The sequence below is a fragment of the Aspergillus flavus genome, chromosome 5 (assembly GCF_009017415.1).
Source record: "Aspergillus flavus chromosome 5, complete sequence".
Classification (NCBI taxonomy): domain Eukaryota; kingdom Fungi; phylum Ascomycota; class Eurotiomycetes; order Eurotiales; family Aspergillaceae; genus Aspergillus; species Aspergillus flavus.
The window spans coordinates 931,866-949,351 of record NC_092408.1 but is presented as its reverse complement, the minus strand read 5'-3'; the positions used below and the strand labels follow the sequence as shown (position 1 = coordinate 949,351).

General features: G+C 47.4%; 9 protein-coding genes across 9 annotated transcripts; 5 read left to right on the top strand and 4 right to left on the bottom strand.

Moving 5' to 3' along the window:
• The first annotated feature begins 858 nt into the window (after positions 1-858).
• Positions 859-1,933, top strand: F9C07_6624 (60S ribosomal protein uL24). Its single transcript, XM_041293617.2, has 3 exons — positions 859-941; positions 1,059-1,171; positions 1,379-1,933. Exons 1-3 carry the CDS (start codon positions 923-925, stop codon positions 1,649-1,651), a joined length of 405 nt encoding a protein of 134 aa, XP_041147318.1. The 5' UTR covers positions 859-922; the 3' UTR covers positions 1,652-1,933.
• Positions 1,934-3,140: 1,207 nt separating this feature from the next.
• F9C07_2092693 (uncharacterized protein) lies at positions 3,141-5,040 on the bottom strand (the record flags this gene model as incomplete). The annotated part of the gene is made up of 3 exons (XM_071508878.1): positions 3,898-5,040; positions 3,466-3,864; positions 3,141-3,288 (listed from the first exon to the last, which is right to left on the bottom strand). Exons 1-3 carry the CDS (start codon positions 4,194-4,196, stop codon positions 3,141-3,143), a joined length of 846 nt encoding a protein of 281 aa, XP_071364292.1. The 5' UTR covers positions 4,197-5,040.
• F9C07_2107670 (uncharacterized protein) lies at positions 4,641-4,958 on the top strand (the record flags this gene model as incomplete). Its single annotated transcript, XM_071509028.1, has 1 exon — positions 4,641-4,958. The coding sequence occupies one exon, from the start codon at positions 4,641-4,643 to the stop codon at positions 4,956-4,958; it is 318 nt and encodes a 105-aa protein (XP_071364291.1).
• Positions 5,041-5,742: 702 nt separating the features above from the next.
• F9C07_2284527 (Jacalin-like lectin domain-containing protein) lies at positions 5,743-6,517 on the top strand. Its single transcript, XM_041286725.2, has 2 exons — positions 5,743-5,898; positions 5,951-6,517. The coding sequence occupies exons 1-2, from the start codon at positions 5,827-5,829 to the stop codon at positions 6,440-6,442; spliced, it is 564 nt and encodes a 187-aa protein (XP_041147316.1). The 5' UTR covers positions 5,743-5,826; the 3' UTR covers positions 6,443-6,517.
• A 6-nt stretch (positions 6,518-6,523) lies between these two features.
• Positions 6,524-7,789, top strand: F9C07_2284526 (uncharacterized protein). Its single transcript, XM_041286730.2, has one exon. The coding sequence runs from the start codon at positions 6,718-6,720 to the stop codon at positions 7,549-7,551; it is 834 nt and encodes a 277-aa protein (XP_041147315.1). The 5' UTR covers positions 6,524-6,717; the 3' UTR covers positions 7,552-7,789.
• Positions 7,790-8,083: 294 nt separating this feature from the next.
• Positions 8,084-10,140, bottom strand: F9C07_2213870 (uncharacterized protein; the record flags this gene model as incomplete). The annotated part of the gene is made up of 7 exons (XM_041293623.2): positions 9,523-10,140; positions 9,436-9,455; positions 9,338-9,374; positions 9,216-9,283; positions 8,654-9,129; positions 8,261-8,597; positions 8,084-8,188 (listed from the first exon to the last, which is right to left on the bottom strand). The coding sequence occupies exons 1-7, from the start codon at positions 9,704-9,706 to the stop codon at positions 8,084-8,086; spliced, it is 1,227 nt and encodes a 408-aa protein (XP_041147314.2). The 5' UTR covers positions 9,707-10,140.
• A 645-nt stretch (positions 10,141-10,785) lies between these two features.
• F9C07_2284524 (putative neutral amino acid permease) lies at positions 10,786-12,855 on the bottom strand. The gene is made up of 4 exons (XM_041293622.2): positions 11,758-12,855; positions 11,605-11,685; positions 11,154-11,529; positions 10,786-11,097 (listed from the first exon to the last, which is right to left on the bottom strand). The coding sequence occupies exons 1-4, from the start codon at positions 12,790-12,792 to the stop codon at positions 11,057-11,059; spliced, it is 1,533 nt and encodes a 510-aa protein (XP_041147313.2). The 5' UTR covers positions 12,793-12,855; the 3' UTR covers positions 10,786-11,056.
• A 1,275-nt stretch (positions 12,856-14,130) lies between these two features.
• On the top strand, positions 14,131-15,134 carry F9C07_6630 (ClpP/crotonase-like domain-containing protein; the record flags this gene model as incomplete). The annotated part of the gene is made up of 2 exons (XM_041293616.1): positions 14,131-14,462; positions 14,534-15,134. 2 exons carry the CDS (start codon positions 14,131-14,133, stop codon positions 15,132-15,134), a joined length of 933 nt encoding a protein of 310 aa, XP_041147312.1.
• Positions 15,135-15,262: 128 nt separating this feature from the next.
• F9C07_1634165 (uncharacterized protein) lies at positions 15,263-17,350 on the bottom strand. The gene is made up of 4 exons (XM_071508268.1): positions 16,806-17,350; positions 15,655-16,753; positions 15,537-15,605; positions 15,263-15,485 (listed from the first exon to the last, which is right to left on the bottom strand). The coding sequence occupies exons 1-4, from the start codon at positions 17,115-17,117 to the stop codon at positions 15,391-15,393; spliced, it is 1,575 nt and encodes a 524-aa protein (XP_071364290.1). The 5' UTR covers positions 17,118-17,350; the 3' UTR covers positions 15,263-15,390.
• Positions 17,351-17,486: the final 136 nt, after the last annotated feature.

The following is a 17,486-nucleotide window of genomic DNA, read 5'->3' as shown; positions in this document are numbered from 1 at the left end:
AGTGCTCATCCATAGTCAGTAAAACAGATCTCTATTGACGACTGTCACAACAGCTTTTATAAAAGTATGGGTATACTGCAGGCACGTGTTTCCGGTACATATTAAGGCGACCAACCCTTGGATTCCCGGGGCCCGCTTTTTGCTCTGTTGGTTCAATTCTTTGCCCTTGATAAGATGAGAATCTCCGCTCACAACGCCCATGATACGCCCGCTATATCTCTGTATCATCCCAAACCACTGTCTCACTAGACTCTTCTTGCTATGAGCTTTTACCCTTATTCCGAAAATGCCTCTATCGTATCAGGAGCATTACTATTGCGGGTACTATTAGACCCTATTATTAAGACACCCCCGTTACGACACGTATTTTACAGCTTTTGTGGAGCTAGACTTTTGTGAATTTTGCTAGTCCCTGTAGCTAGATCATATCCATTCAAAGTTCCAATACAAAAGAAAAAACCATTCTTATACCTCCATTATGATTTTGCTGGTGGTTGTTTCCTCACATTCTTGGCATCAACTATTCCTAATGTAGTAACCAGGATGTCAGCAGAATAGTAGTACGAGTATTCGCCACGTAGGACAGATACGACAATATAGCACTAAACCAAGTCCAGTAGATCTAGAATTGATCAGGTGAAGGTTTGTGTCAAAAGTAGGTAGAAGTCTACATCTCCCTACAAGTTTTAGAAAGTTCTTCTTCCGATCGACGAACCCGCGTCACGGGCTGAAGGCGGAAGCGGATGACAACCAATCACAAGGCAGGACCCAGCCCTAGGCGAAGCGGGCCGTCATGTGACGCACACAACTCAATCTTTTCGGCCACAAAAGAATCTGTTGGACTTTGAAGCTTTCCGACGACGACCCCAACGACAACCGTACCTGAGCCCTTTCACGATCCCTTTTAGGAGGCTCTGTCAAGATGACTGTTCAGAACCACAGTACGTGATTCCTTGAATTTCGATCCGCCGATATTTTCATATTCTCCCAAATCGCTTCGTCGTGGTGTCCGGGTGGAGAGTTGCATGGTCCGAGTATGCTGATGAATTGTTCTTCAGGTTTGGCCTCTTCCCGCCGGAAGTCGCGCAAGGCGCACTTCAACGCTGGCTCCGGCGAGCGCCGTGTCATCATGAGCGCCCCTCTGAGCAAGGAACTCCGTGAGAAGTACAATGTATGTTCGAACAATACCGAAAACGATCTGCAAACCCCTTGAAGAAGTCGGACTGGATATGACATGAACCCGCTCTCCTCAGTCGGGATTGGGCTCGCTCAACCCACTGAATCTTAGATGGAGTCGGGAGGAAAGCAACACCAACGACATGAAACTTGGGATGAAAGAAGAATACAAGGAGCACAGTTCTGACGCAGTCGTCGATAGGTCCGCTCTCTCCCCATCCGTAAGGACGACGAGGTCACCATTGTCCGTGGAGGCCAGAAGGGCCGTGAGGGCAAGATCACCAGCGTTTACCGTCTTAAGTGGGTTGTCCACGTCGAGCGTGTCGTCCGCGAGAAGTCCAACGGCCAGAGCGTTCCCCTCGGTATCCACCCCTCCAAGGTCGTCATCTCCAAGCTCCACCTCGACAAGGACCGTGAGCAGATCCTGGAGCGCATCGGAAAGGGCCGTGAGGCTGCCAAGGCCAAGTCTGCTTAGAGGGTTTTGTCCGGGGTTTAAGTTCATGTTGCAATGGCGGTGACGGCGCTGGAGTTCTGAAAGACTCGCCAATGCGAGATCCAACCTCCTATGATCAGGATATATCTGCTGGAATGAAAAACGAAAAAATCTACTTCCTCGGTTCATGGTCTGCGCCACGGATTTTCAAGCCGTAGTGTTGGACTACTTCCCCTTCAAGCGTATTTAGGGATAATCTACCGGCAGCGACTCAATTGTCAGAGGGCCGTTTTCCTTTTTTGTTCAATGGGTTTCTTGACCACGAACTACTGTTCGAACTTCCCTCGTAGCGAGGCCCCTTCATTCTTTCCCTCTCAGCACCATCGTTCGGATAGCAGAACGTTGTGCCAAATATTATCCTGTCAATACCGTCTCAATGAGCCCCAATAGTTGAAGGGATGGACGAAACACGTAGAGGAATTGCGGAACCATACTCTGTAGTCATGAACCAGCGTCCCGCTTGCAAATCGATTTTGACGGCGTCCTCCCAATAGTGATATACGAGTAGACCTCGCTTGAGGCGCCTTGCGTACTCAGATTTTGTTCTTAAACCAAATAAACCTTGGAATGAACTTATCTTTGATCTCAAATCGCGACTTTGATTGCACTACCTGCATACAATTAAGTATTAGGCCCCATGTGGACCTTAAGTCTTTGGAATAGTTGGACGCTTGGCCGATGTGAATGGGCTAAAAGCTGTGTACTGGTACTTTTATATATTTGTGGCTCCGCTGATACTGGAGTCCATCAAGTACATTTAAGCCGTGTAAGAGATTGTCCACAATTGCTTGCAATAATAACTACCGAGCAGTACCTACCATAATACAGATACCGGTAGCTACTTTTCATTGGAAAGACTGATGAAAGAATATTGGGAATTCGCGTTTATTTGACTTAGAGGAACCTGATATCTTTGCTATCGCCTTTATGTTCCCGCCTTCCACACATTCTAGTGGCAGAATTCGGCTTATCAGGTCGCAGCAATCGTATAATCACGTGGACAACATCTAAACTATTCCTGGAGAGTTTCGCATGTTCTTAAGCGAAAGTGTCCGAATAGCCAACCACCCCACCGCCAGGTGTCGCACTTCGGAGGTCATCCGGTCTCAGACCGTCTTCTCTATTGCTCTATGAATGGAGGCAAAGAGAATTCTCACAATGGAAGAAGCTCCTATGAATCATTCAAATTGGTAGGACTTGGTTCCAGAGTGAGCTTAACTTGGTCTTTTGCGACTGGAGGTGTAATCGGGGCGGTAATATTTGTGATATTTCTCATGGTGATTACTATTTCGCATCAGGGGCCGTGGAACTAGATTTCCAGAGATAAAATGGTTATCATATTGCGCTATCGATTGTTTGACAGAATCCATGGCTGAGTTTAATATAGACAGCTAGATGGGTGAGACACCACAGTTTTCGGTTACAAATCCCTCATATATCATACGCTGGCCTAATGGAGAGAGAACAATGATCATGCATTGTAACCTCCCGCTTTCATGATCATTTGAAAGATGTGGCTATCAAGCTCCGCATCTTCAGCCGTGGTCTTAACTGGGGTTCCGTGCACTACCCAGTCATATAGCTCTTTGAGCTGTAAAGTGTAAGGATCTTCGTAGGTTCTGCGAATGATAGTTTCGCGGTACCCATCGCCATCCTTTTCGCAGATGTGCAAAGTAGTCTGGAGTCCTTTCACGTAGGGGGTGTCCTATTGTATGCGAACCGATTTGTTTTGACTGTAGATTTCAATATGGGGCGTCGAAGCGAGGCACGGAGTCTATCCCGGATTCATAGCTCACCGCAAAGCCGGGATATTGGAAAAGCACACTATTGATTTATGGTTATTGCTGGACACTATATCGGCTAGAGTTTCAATGTTGACCCACATCCAAAAGGGATACCCAAGATTTGCTCCCAGGACCTTAGTTGGCATACCCAATGCTTCCCGCATCGCAGACAAGTCATGGCTCCCTAAGCCTCCAAGGATACGCCACATGATCGTGGAAGACTTTGTAATCGGGATTCCACATTCTGATTCCAGAGCTTGCCTCACGAGCTCTGTAGCACGTGTGGTTTTGTCTTCGATATCTTCAGGGCTAATGTCAGTGAACCTCTTTGGGAAGGTTCCAGATTGGGAAACAAAAGCGCTGTTAGGGCCGATGATGTCTTGGGACCGGTCAGTCTGAATATCTATCCTTCTTTCTATAGTGGGGATAAAGCTGACCTCTCACTCGAGCATAGCTAAAACTTGATCCATTCCACCAATCTCTTTCACTCCGTCCACAAATGCTGCTGCGTGGCGTCTCATATAGCCAACCATAACCTTGCCGTTGGAATTTCGTTCCGCAGACTTGATTCTTTCGATATCGCGTACATTCAGTGCGAGAGGCTTCTCCACAAAAACGAACTTATTATTTTCTAATGCTAGAATAGCGTGGTCGACATGGTACTCGTCACTGTTGATCACAAAGACCACATCGACATCTGGCGATGCGCAGAGAGTCTGGGGCTCTGTTGTGATAGAGACCATGTCTCCTGCAATCTTAGCCTTGCAATGCTCGAGCGCTTGTGTTGACACATCGCACAAGTAGATAATTTAAAAGCAATCGGACAGGAAGCCCAGCGTGGGAATATAAACAACCTGTGCCACCTCGCCACAACCGATAAATCCAACGCGGAGAACCGTTCTAGATAACATTTTCTTTTTGTCTTTGGTTATGACCCGGAGCGGTCATTGTGCGAAGGGATATAAATTATTATAATATCTTATATTTCCCATCATTTTAAGGCATCGGCATTAACTCCGCTACTCCCCGCTCTTTACCCCACAGGAAATCCACCTACTATGTTAATTAAATGCCGGCCGACTCCCCCCGTTTCCCCGTCTTCAAGTCCCCACATTATAGCTTCCAGCACAGACTCTTCGACTGCGGATCAAATCATGGAAACCACTCATAGTACCCGATTCCGCAACATGACGCACCCGCGGAAACGAGTGGTCACCGCATGCGAGCATTGCCGCGCTCGAAAGATTAAGTGTACGAATGAACGACCCGGATGCCGCTCGTGTGTTCGCTTAGGGGCGAGATGTTCCTATGACCAGAGAGTGAACCATTCATCGTTTAACCCAGCTAGCTTGCTGATCCTCGAAAAATTAGATCAAGTTCTTCGGAGACTGCCCCGCGATCCTGCTCCCCGGTCTCCCAATGTATCCACATCGGACGGTCTGATGCGCGGTAATGACATCAACGTTGATACAGGCCCCGGGGAAAAGGGTGAACTACTGTCTTAATTGTTCGCGATGGGCCTAGTACTAGTGTTCCTAGCGCCATTCTCTATGATATTTCTGTAAGAAAGTACAAGTTATATTATCCATAATCTACTCTTATTTACTCCCTGAGATACTCTATCTAGTATGTACGATGTCTGGGTATATGATTCTTTCTGCTTGCTTAGGTGCTTTATCAAATAATAGTCAAATAATGACATGATGCCCCTTGTATGAGAATTAGCTGTCAAAGATATGACAACGTTGCACAAGAATCTGGCATGTCAATATCAGCCCCTGAAGAGCAATTCTGTGGTTGGCATATAATAATCGGAAAGCATTGCCTAGTTCTGAGACACTCTAGTCATTTGGCTAGTTAGTTACTGTAGATCCTATTACTATGACCTGTATCCGTATGTTGTATTCAATGTGAGAGCACCTGCATCTGCATGCAAATATCTTGTCCTCTAATTTCCACTCGGCCATAGAAAAGAGGCAACTAGTAGGCAACAAGTACAGTCTTTTTTTTTTTACTAGAAAATACGATCGGGTACTTGCAGACTATTGGCGCTTTACTCCACAGGCTATTGCTATTGTGTGATAGATAACAAAGCCGCCGATCATATTTCTGTGGCATCTAGATATTTCTGTTATTACACATTGAAGACTTGTCACTTTTTGTACTGATGTAGCTGTTATGTATATCACAACTCATAGTGTGAAAGAATATGATATAATAAGAAAAGAAGGAAAGAAAGGGTATAAGAAGGGCAAACACTTCCACCTACGTTGTGACTGTCACCTCCCTGAAAAGTCTCGACTTCAACCACCAGACGGGACCTAAAGGTTTCTACAACTACTTTGTCGTAGCTCTCAACTTCAGCTGCTCAAAATGAAGTTTCTGCAACGCCTCCTTCCCTTGGCTGTAGCCTTTCTGCCAATGACCTGTGCACTGTCAGATCCTGTAAGTGCTCCAGTCAAAAATGACTCCCAGGCCCAACTCTCATTGACTTTAGGAAATGATACAAAGTGTTGAGCTGAATTCCGACCCCAAGCCACCATCCTTGATCTACAATGATCCAGTCGGCGGCTCCGGTGGACAGGACTTTTCAGTCATCGCCGCACCCTCCGAGACAATCGATACCCTCCATTTCTGGGTCGGAGATGGAGCTGGTCAACCGAAAGTACTCCGAGGACTCCAAATCACCTGGTCCGATAATCAAAATAGCACAGTCTACGGAACAACGACCGATGACTATCAGTCCTTCAAATTTGCACCAGGTGAAATCATCAAGGAGATGCAGATCGCCAAGGGGATACGCGCGGATAGTATATCTTTCACAACAACGTCCCGCTCGTTCTTTGCTGGAGGTCAGGGAGGGAAGGAAGTTACGATGAATGTGGGCAGTGGCATACTTGTGGGTTTTCAAGGACGCGCGGCGAGAGACATTGATCGCCTCGGGCCTATCTTTGCACAAGTTCAGCCCACTACGTTGAAGGTTGGGTAATGTATGGACTGTAGCCAGGTGTGATGGGTTTTTAATTCGGGGAAGTTATTTGGCGACTGACATAGCTATAGTGGGTGGGAAGTGACATATACTCATTAGTTAATAGTAAGAATCACGATATTTGCGTTGCGTGGTGCAGCAGTACTTTTATCCTAAGCACAGCCTCGTCGGTCTATAATTTCAGTTCCGTCGCCTAACCAGACCTATTCAATTAAAATAACTATTCAGCCGTCAGATGATATCATCTCCTTGGTGCTTTACATATCCCAGCATCCATGGCAGCAGCAACAACTAATTTCTCCCGGTTTCCTCGCTTCACAAGCCTCCCTCCGGAGCTGCGCTATCTTATATGGCGTTGCGCCCTGCCTGACAACATTGGCCAAGTCCTGTTCCTTTACAAAAAGGGGTGTTGGGGCTCTCGGCACTTGTCGGAATCTGACGAGGAATATACTGAATTGTGCAATACTGCACTCGAGTTCCGCCACAGTTTATTGGACCCGGTGCAGTTTGATATACCACTATTCTTCGTTAACCGGGAATCCAGGGCCTTCGCCTTAGCTTGGGTTCGAGAAATGGGTATCGAGATGTGCTTTCACAGGGACAAACAGTCCTTCGTCTTCATGCGGCAGCTCGACCTTGTGCGTGACGTGTTATACATTCCGTTTGACAAGGTAGACGAATTCATCCAAGAGCCTCTCGATCGCCAATTTGAGCCAGATCTCTTCGCCCGGATGGTGGACTGGCATCCAAACGTCAAGCATATTGCCGTTCCAGAGGCGCTGCTGCAGAGCGATTCCTCTGCACTACGTGAGATTTTCGACTTATTCTATCATCCAAAAACATTCTTTATCGTGGTAGATGCGCAGCCACATTGGCATGAAAGCAACATCAATGTACACCAGCGATGGGAGCTCGACAGCATGCAGGGAAGAGGCTTCTTCTGGAACTCCAAGCATGGTCGCTTTGTCTGTGGAACTGGTCTTTCAATTGGTGATGAAGCCTTATATCAGCGGATAGAGCGAGCTATAGATGACTTGGCCTCATTATTCACGCCAAGCCATCCTATGGACGACTTCGAGATCCGGCCTGTCTTTGTTATTAGAAAATGAAAGATAAGCGGGGCTTTGTATGTTGTCGTGCCTTTAGTCTCTCACGCCCCGGGTGTTCTTGTATATGCGGAAGTCCATGTATCGTGAGAGACAGTGAGAACTAGCCATAAGAAAGTGGGGAAGCAGTCTTTCAAGACCTATTAGATTGTAAACTCACACTAATCCCCAAAATAACCCTCAATGTTTTAGTTCTTAAAATTAGGCTGGTCCTGAACAAGACGACCCGGATGTAACGAGCTAGCAGGCACATTGATTGTAGATCTTGAGGTCGGTTCACCATCTAGTTCATACGAATGTGTATTTGCCGCCTAGAAGAGCAATTACTTGGCACTCCTTCTCGAGTGAACGCGGCCAGACACATGAGCTATTGAAATTTGGTGTTCAGTCAAAAGTCACCTTGAATTGAGGTTCGCACCTAATGCCACTTTCTTGTAAATGCCGTGGTCAGCGAACGTCGCGATTGTGATATTATTGGCGCTGAAGCTCTCTAACATCTCAACATGATAGTTATGCCGACTGGAAAGAGACAGACTCAGTATTTTTCAAAAATATGCATATCAATAATTACATAGTCCGCAGAAATCTTCATGGTTCGCACCGAGTTCCCATTAAACGCCATTATCTTCAATCCATTAGTCTAAGTATGGTAATTCCGTATTCTTCGATACATAATAAAAGCATAGCAACCCTAAAACGGTCGCTATCTCACAAATTCATAACTCTGAGAAACGGCAACATCCTTATGTATAACGTGCCGATCAGAATAATTATTCTGTTGAGAGGGCAGACTCGATAACGATCCCTCAGGCGCCTCAGCACATTCAGCAGTGGAGATGAGGTGCGCCTGGTCATTCTGCTGTGTCTGGAAGGAGTTCGTATCAGTGCGGTTTTTCCTGGAGTTAGAAATCTTCTTCCAATTGTCAAGCTCATGGCTATGCAAATAACTGCCACTATTGGCGTTGCTGCTCTTGTTCTTGACAGAGACGAAGTATGCGCTCAATGCGGGCAGACACGCGCATATGAGCCCGATACCTGCTTCGGCGTTTCTGTAAGATGGTCAGTTTGAGTCCTTGCTTGTAGAAACGAGATGTAGGGGCCTTACGCTGTCAACACGGCATGAATCCAAAACCATGTTATGTCTGTTGTCGGGGCCTCCTCGACCATGATCACTAATCGCCAAATACTAAATGCAGTGGCTATCCCACCCGCGCCTAAGATACCGATGACCCGGAGCTTTTTCATTCGCGACATGTGCAGTGACCACAGCATCGGAACCGGTAGGATGAGGATCCACAGGTCGCTGACGATACTGATGGCTGAGTCGGCGATAATGACCTTCTGCTGGTCTATACAGGTCCCACCGTCGCCCGTTCCGTACCAATATGCCGAAATGGGTTTGCAGAAGAACACCTTGATAAACAAGGCTGGAATGTAGTAGAGCAAGAGCACAATCAAGCTGATGTGAATAACGAGGACCTTGCGACGGTCGGGGGCGAAAATCCGTAGCATGACTGAGAGTAGGGCGAGCTTGACGACAAAAACCGTGGGGACGTAAATAAGGGTGATTGCGTAGGATGCCTTCGCTCGTATGCTTGTTAGTGACTGTTACTATTTCAATTATAAGGGTGGCATTTGGAGACGGGTTCCTTCGCGAGGCTATTTACCTTCTGGAAATCCACGAAGTCATGCTTTGGGACATCCCATCCATGATATCCACCCCCGTAAGCGTTCACTACTTCTGTTAGGTGTCGTTTCCCAAGTTACATTGGGAAGGGAGCAAACGTACGCACGAGCATGTTCACGCAGAACCCAACGAAGAGTACCTGTTGTTAGGCGTCAGGATGTACTCATGGTAGTCAAGGTTAGGTACAAAGGGGGGTATACCCATCCTATAACAGTGGTGTCTATAAAATAACAGTCGTTAATCCCAGTATGATTGATAATATGGCACAGGGCAAGCACTTCACTAACAGTCTTCCAAATCTAGCTTCTTTCGAAGGCGTATCTTGATGACTATACGCAATGTCACAGCAACTGTCACAACGACGATACACAAGATTTGCGTTACCAAATTGACTGTGTGGAGAACATCTCTCGGATGTTCGAAATTGGAGGTGAGCCCTGGAGGCGGAGGGATCACTGGTTCTATAGCCATATCAGCTTCGCAAGGCTGTCAGTAGCTCTAGACGGCGACGAGTATACAGAGGCGTGTCAAGTCAATCGGTAAAAGCGATTGTCTGTGGCCATAGTTTCTGGCACAGATTAGGCTATCAACTGAGAAGCAATCGTCCACGACGACCAGAAGATATTGATAGGATGAAAGGGTGCGAGCAGAAGTACGAAAGTAGATATCAGTGTGTCCATCGCATCTCATGCATCAAACTCCCCTAGCACCAGCCAAAGGGTCCCTATGATATCTTTGCCTTGAGATAATTTGCACCCCCGTACACACTACTCAGATAAAGGATTAGGAGAACCGGCTGGTGGCTCAACACGCTAGATCCATCGTGTTTTACCTATTCCCCTTGGGTCGCATCAACTCGCCCCATCGGCCCGCTCCCGACACCATACTATAAAGCATTAATCGGATATTTAGACGTCATTATAGCGGCCCTTAGACATGAAGGATTCTCGGTTGAGTAATACATTGCCAAATGAGGGCATGCGTGGTGGAACCAGAAGGGGGTAACCGTTTGATCGACCTGAATCCACAAGGGCGGCCTCTTGTTTAGCCTAAACTTGGACGTTATCTAGAGTTATTTAAGAATTCATACTACGTTACGCAATACAATTCTCTGGCGTCTAAGACTCTAGGCTCAGTTTGATCTGTTACCCACAGGCGATGTAACGCTTAACGTAGATCGTCAAACTGTCTGCAAAGTCTCTTCAACGGAAATGTTTTCCATTACTTAATTTTCCGCAGTAGGATCAATTTACATGCTCAGCCCTCGTTGAGCATACCATTTTGGTGCGGTTTGAGGTACAAACGTGTGTGGCCACATTCTGTAACGGGCCGGTGGAGTCGTGAAGGATTCGACGGTGAGATAAATTAACAAATAACGTCCATCACGGCAGCCCATCCATACCTATGAGCCGTTTGTGTCTCGGAATCAGTGGGGCATATAATGCCCTTGTCGTACTATTGTAGACCAACAATAGAAAGCTCAGTCAAGCTGAGGAAGTGGTCGGACAGGCTCCGGTAAAGCGTTCCCTAGGGCTTAGGGCATAAACAGGCTATTGTTCTGATGCTCGAGTACACATTATATCATTACAACCTTGCCTCGCACTATTGTTTACTATATAGTGGCAGGAATAAAAACTAATATGAGAGTGATGAAGGAAAAATAGAACTAACGCAGCAGAGCCCAAGAAAATGTTGAACGCAGCCACAATGCTCTTCGCCAGACACGCCGGAAACAAACAGCTATGTAGTACTCTATGAATTTGGCGAGCAAGTAATAGGATTTCCTGGCGCCTGTAATTTATGTAGAACCAATTACTTATCTCAAGACGAATTTGAGTTATCTGCACAACTAAATGCCGATCCTTTCAAGGTTAATGTCAGTAATAGTTTCCCTACGTGGGAAATCGTCAGCACATACCAATAGTCCCGGAGCTGTAGGCATCAACAATCTGAATTACGACGCCGTACGTCGCTCCAACCAAAAAGAAAAGACCCAGCAGCACCAGGCCGCAGTGGAGGACGAACACAGCCTTTTCTTTCATGGTACCGTTCTTGTAATGCCAGTGGTCGTATAGCCACAGCCAGCCCGGAAGGCTCATGGCGAGTGGGGCAAAACACACGGAGCCCACAAGGGCAATGAGATAGTTGAAGATCGGAATCGCCTCCGCCAGGATGAACGCAAGGGCACCGAGGATAACCGTGCTTGCAATCCAAGTACCCCAATGAACGACTGTGTTGGCCTGCAAGTGCCGCGAATTTCCTAGTATACGTACAAAGACATATTTGGCCGCCACCTTAAGAGTCATCATTCTGAGTCAGCTTCCAGTAAACTATATGGAGTTGGCAAAGGTAATCGTGGAAAGACTTACATGCAGGTAAAGTGTGGCGCTCACAATCAATCCCACCAAGGCAACACCGTAAGATACCATCTTGATCGTTTGTCCTGCACTCTATATGATATATGTAATTAACTCCGGATTCACCGCACAAATGACGGGTTCAGGAAGGAAAGAAATACGCACCCCCAAAGATGGGCTCGCTACCCACTTCCCACACCAGCGATAGACGACCAAGCTAAAGGCGAGGTACGAAGCGGTGACAAGAGCCATACAGAAGTATAGTGGCTTCTTGTAATCTTTCGGGTTATGCATCTCCGAGATGACAGGCAGAAAGGCGCTGGTGCCGGCTGACGACACGAAGATTGTGCAGGAGGCCACCATGCCGGCCGCAAACCCGGGGTTATTGATGGCCACGAAGCCTAGGTCATATGGGCCCTCCTGAGGTGCGGCTGCTGGCCGGTCTCGTGTGGTTACCCCGATCACAACGATTAGTACGGCGGCATAAATAGAAATAAAGCCAGCATAGGTGAGCCAGCCCACATGCTCAAGTTTGCGAATGGAGGCGGTCGCGATAATGACAACCGTGGCAAGAAATGACCACCAGACAGTGCACGCGGCGTGGTGTGAAAGAGCATTTAGCGCGGTCGACACGCCAATAATTCCACTACCTGTCACCAGGACATAAGCAATAATGAACAATAGCCCCGTCGCCTCCTTTGCAATTGTGCCCCCGACGACCTCAGCCATGTCAGCGATCGAATGGCAGTGAGGATGCTTTGTGCGAAAGTTGCCTAGAATAACAAAACAGTAGGTATTGAAGCATCCCCAAGCCACGATACTAATCGAACCTCCCACGGCACCCAGTGAGTATAGCGCTGATGGTAGTGACAACACCCCTGTCGCAAAGAGGATCTTAATGAAGATCACGCCCGCATTGAACCACCCAACTTTGCGGAAGTTGACTCCAGTATCGGTCTTCTTGAAGACCTCTTTTTCCTCAAAAACCGACCCATGGGGGCTCGTTCGCTCGTCGTCATAGGCCATGCTAGCCTCTGCCTTCTTGCTGTCCAGCATGGGGAGGGGTGGTCTCTCTAGACGGGACGGGGTGAACTGTAGACGGGCGAGCTGTAAGAACCCAAAGATAAAAATAAAAATAAAAACGAGCCACGTGAAGGAGGCATCAGGCTTTCCCTTCTCCTGCTTTGGTCTAGTGGACATGAAACATTCTGGAGGGAGGGATGGGCGATCCTCCTCAACGGTCAAGAAGTCTGTTGACTAGACTGCACGCTAGTTCGCCGGAACTTAACAATCTAGGGGTTTCAGTAGTAAATACACACGGCCCACTTAACGACAGCGGCAACAGCCCGTCCGACTGACCCACTCAGTGTGATGCCTAGGAATGTGGTAGGGTGACATTCTGATATGGTGTGATTCCTGATATGCCATCCATGCCTCGTTAGTGTCAATTTAACTTTAATAGCCCAAGCTGCAGGAAGTGGAGTCTAGTGAGTAGTCCAGACTGCAAGTATTGGCCTTCGTGTGGCAACCGCGCAGAGATTTCAAGTTTTCAACTCTCAGCGGGCTCGTTCTTCATCGACATAACAGGCTCATCATGCGACGGTGGAATTAGCTAAGTAGCATGCTTTGTAGCACATATTAATGTCAAGTACTATGGAAACTCACCCCTCATCCCCTGCCGAGCCCTACCTATATCACTTACTTGATTGCGTTTTGCAGGGCATATTCGTCATCTGACTACTTTACTTCTTGGACTGAAAGAGGACTCTATACCATGACATTCTCAGAATGACTAATTCGGGTTGAAATATTAGCAGAACGGCAGAATAATTTGACAGAAATATAGGCTCAGAGACAGACATGAGCATTTTTACTTCTTGCTGTTGACAGGGGGGCTAGAATTATTTACCTAGATCCTACAAGTGGACCTCATTGGCAAGATATGATGAGCCAAGACAAGTCTAATCCAGTCAATTGCTTGAAGGCTGCTTTACCCGATAACCATGGAACGAGGCAGCGAAGCTAGTTGTCAAAACTTGCTTACTTTCGTACTGCCTCTCTGCAAGGAAGCAGACTTCCCCTGGTTGAAGCACGTTCTGCTAAAAATTCTCAGTTGCGTAACAGTACTTTTGTATCTCTCTACCATAGCACCTGCACAAGCCACAAGCGGCGCTGGAACTTGCGGCTTATGTATAAGAGTGTGGGAGCGAAATCAGGCCTTAAGGTATCATTTAGACGGACTCAACCCTATAGTCTTGGACTCCTCTATTTCATATTTATCAGCAATTCACAGAGGCTATACTCCCATCAAAGCCGAGGCTCAGGATAGCAGCCTTGCACAGCTTAACCGATTACATTATCTCGGCCATGAAAAGGCATTTTCGATAACACGAGATTCCTAGAAATGCATTACAACCCTGTGATGATATTGTATACAATGGTCTATATTAATCTACAGGCTGACCTGAATCGTTCCCTGCTCTCTCACACATATCAGAATACCGGATTACAATCCCAACACACCAAGCATCAGACAATATGGCAAACAGAACCAACCCACCAGAATCCTATGAAACCCTTCCTTTCAAGACCATATCCATTTCCCATTTCCCAGAGACCTTGCCCACCGTCACCAAGGTAGTCATTCTGAAACTAAATCGCCCACGCCAGTTCAACGCCGTAACGGCGCAAATGATCGAGGAGATAATTGCGGCATACCAACACTTCGATACCGACGATCGAGTCAAAGCAGTAGTTGTAACAGGATCAGGCCCAGCATTCTGCGCGGGCGCTGACCTCCAAGTCGGGTTCTCTACACTGATTGATGACCTGAGGAAGGACCCTTCCAAGATCGAATCACATAGAGATGGGTACGTATCTTTACAACAATCATAGATCCTCCGCTTAAGACCATTTGCTAACATACATTCATATAATCAAGAGGTGGACGAGTCGCCCTAGCAATCCACAATTGTTCGAAGCCCACCGTAATGGCCATCAACGGCCCCGCAGCAGGATTCGGCATCACATTAACACTACCCGCCGCAATCCGAGTAGCCTGCGCAAGTTCGAAAATCAGTTTCGCTTTCTCGCGACGTGGACTAGCAATGGAGGCCTGTAGCTCCTTTTTCCTGCCGAAGCTGGTGGGAATGTCGCGTGCACTGCACCTGGTGACGACCGGCGCAACTTACACCGCGTCTGACCCGTTGCTGAGCAACCTCTTCTCGGAGATATTGCCGACTCCAGAGGAGACTGTTGCGTCGGCGCTTAGAATCGCAGGTGAGATTGCTGCGAGCACATCCACGGTGAGTACGAAGGTGATGCGCGATTTGATGTATAGGGCTCCGGGGAGCGCGGAGGAGGCTCATTTGTTGGAATCAAAGGTGTTTCTTGGTATGTTGATGTCCCGGGATAGTACAGAGGGTATGAAGAGTTTTGTGCAGAAGAGGGATCCCCAGTTTAGGGGAACTATGCGTCGTGATGCCCCTGTCGGTTGGCCGTGGTGGGTAGCTGTTGATGTTGCTTCGAAGGCTAAGCTGTAGGCTGCTTGTTCTGAGGACCGGTATTGTCAGGCAGCATAGATGTTACTTATTCATTTTGAAGTTGATACGGTGACCTGCTCCATTGCCCGTGAAGCTGCAGCCAGAATCCGTTTATTGTGCTCCCTACATGGGTTCGATCGCGTTAATAGCTTGCACACAGCCTTAGAATACCACCGAGGGATATGTATGTAGAAGACATCAAACAGCGTTTCACGATGGCAAGACAGTTAAGTCACAGGTAAGTAGATAGCTCTTATCACTGTATCATGATGGCAGATTTAAAGGCAGCTTCGACGTCAGTTCGTCTGAAACCGGGCGCCCGGCCGAGAATACAAACCCCGCGGAGTAGCACTAGTGTATGTTAGAACTAAAACTAATGGAATAATACAAATGACCACATACTGCTAAGAAACCGTTCAATGTCGAGCATACGACTTTTGAGACACCCAGACAAGGTCGCGATTTCAGTATCTATACAAAGTCAGTGCCTTGGCTCTCGTCACATCTGCTCTAGCAATACCTTCATGGGTCTGAGAAACATAGTCATTTATCGACTGGTACGTGTGTATATCTCCGTCTAACTGCGATATATGACGAATCCGTTGATCATGTATGGAGGGGAAGAGAGAAGATGCATCTAGATCCACCCCTTGTTCTCTTAGATATCCCTCCACATCTCGGCAATCAAACCATTCACCACCATATCCGCAAAGTTCTAAAAACTTCCGATGATCTGGTTCTTGATCGACTTCGCCCATTCCTCCTGGAGGCTGGAATAGCCCAAGGACTCGTTTAGGGGTCCTCGTATTCGCAGGATATATGGGGTTTCCCAAACAATCTTTCTTGGGATAATGCGTTCCAACACCACCAATTGAATAAAGCGGAAGGTTCGGTATCTCCAACGCATCTCTTACTCCGGCGCTGACAAGTTTCCGGAAGTAAGGATACATCTGCTTCCTGTCTTGTATGCAGGGGACCAATCTGAAGACTCTGTAAACCTCAAGTGGGTGGGATCGTGCATCGGTGAACAAGCGAAAGGCGTACTCCAGACTGTAGCGCTGAAGTCTCCGGCAGAAGAATTTTTCTTGGTATGAGTATGTATAATGAGTGTCTCTGCTGTGCAGTTGTTCGATTTGCTGAATTTGCGTCGAACGGCTGTTCGATCTATCTTCCACTTCATCACTGAAAGACAGATGTCGAGGCCTCTTCTTCGCAGAGTCTGCGACACGCTCCTTGTGCTTCCTGCGTTGATAATCCTTCAAGCACCCACAATCAATCTTAGGAATATCTTTAGAAGTGGGGTCATTGTGCATAATGTTAAGTTGTGAAGCATCTTTGTCAAAACCAACACTTGAGGGGATACTACTTTGTATCCTTGGCTGTATAAGAGAGTTGGAATTCGATGACAAAAGATCAGTTATGCAATCGAGGTGCCTAACGAGCGCAGGATGGCTAGATTTTAGCTCGGACGAAAACACAGCTTTATAGTCAGCGATTGCGGTAGCAGCCATATTTAGCCTGTATTCCAGATCTGCTGCACGCTCCTTAGCCTTTTCAAGAGCAACTTCTTTTTTGAGTCTATAGGTCCGTTGGGCACGTCGGATCTGATCTCGACGATCCTGCGTCTGGATAAGCTTAATTGACCTCAAGCGAAGTCTCCCAGTGTCATACCTCAGATAAAACAGCCCCACCATTGCTAGCATCCAGTCTAGGTCTTCCCGCACTTCTCCGCACGTGCAATCGAGAACGCACCTTTGGGATATTCTCTGAGGGGATATCCTGGTTAGCTTTTTCCGTGGGTAACTCCGAGTCCTGGACTGCGGGCTGTGAGCTGATCTTCTCTTGTCCCGCGTTAGGAACTACCGTGTCATTTGGTACGAGGTCGGACTCCACCGAGCCTTCTTGGCCGTTTGAGATATACTGACGAGCCGAGAGTACATCTTGTAAGCGAGAGGCCTGGCGAGTTTGGCGCCGGTTCACCATACTAGCTAGAGAGGCCGTGTGCTCGGCTGATGAATAAGAATATGATTTTGATCGTTTAGAGTTTCTAGTTGGTCAATAGACCCAGTCACAAGGCGGATCGTTGGTTCGGTTCGGTACGTTAAATGCATGAAAAAGTCGGAGGTTGAAGGGCCCGTTGTATCAGAAGGATTCTTATGCAGTTTGCCGTGATAATGTAATCTCGATCGCCTCGGCTTCCAACCGGGTCAACGGTTGGGGCAGATCTCGCCGGTACCCTAACTTTGATGAGAATATCTCCACTCGACCCAACAGGATCTCCACTGGCTTGAATCTGATGGCAAATTGTTGTCTAAGGGCTACCAGAACTCTCTCTATGTTCCTATTTCTCAC

Coding starts and splice junctions, on each gene's coding strand:
- F9C07_6624 (XM_041293617.2), top strand. Junction 1,172..1,378: donor AACTCCGTGAGAAGTACAAT/GTATGTTCGAAC, acceptor AGTCGTCGATAG/GTCCGCTCTCTCCCCATCCG.
- F9C07_2284527 (XM_041286725.2), top strand. CDS start 5,827: ATGAAGTTTCTGCAACGCCTCCTTCCCTTGGCTGTAGCCTTTCTGCCA. Junction 5,899..5,950: donor CCTGTGCACTGTCAGATCCT/GTAAGTGCTCCA, acceptor CATTGACTTTAG/GAAATGATACAAAGTGTTGA.
- F9C07_2284526 (XM_041286730.2), top strand. CDS start 6,718: ATGGCAGCAGCAACAACTAATTTCTCCCGGTTTCCTCGCTTCACAAGC.
- F9C07_2284524 (XM_041293622.2), bottom strand. CDS start 12,792: ATGTCCACTAGACCAAAGCAGGAGAAGGGAAAGCCTGATGCCTCCTTC. Junction 11,686..11,757: donor TAGCGAGCCCATCTTTGGGG/GTGCGTATTTCT, acceptor TATATCATATAG/AGTGCAGGACAAACGATCAA. Junction 11,530..11,604: donor GCGCCACACTTTACCTGCAT/GTAAGTCTTTCC, acceptor ATGACTCTTAAG/GTGGCGGCCAAATATGTCTT.
- F9C07_1634165 (XM_071508268.1), bottom strand. CDS start 17,117: ATGGTGAACCGGCGCCAAACTCGCCAGGCCTCTCGCTTACAAGATGTA. Junction 15,606..15,654: donor TGTTTCTCAGACCCATGAAG/GTATTGCTAGAG, acceptor GACTTTGTATAG/ATACTGAAATCGCGACCTTG. Junction 15,486..15,536: donor CATTGAACGGTTTCTTAGCA/GTATGTGGTCAT, acceptor AACATACACTAG/TGCTACTCCGCGGGGTTTGT.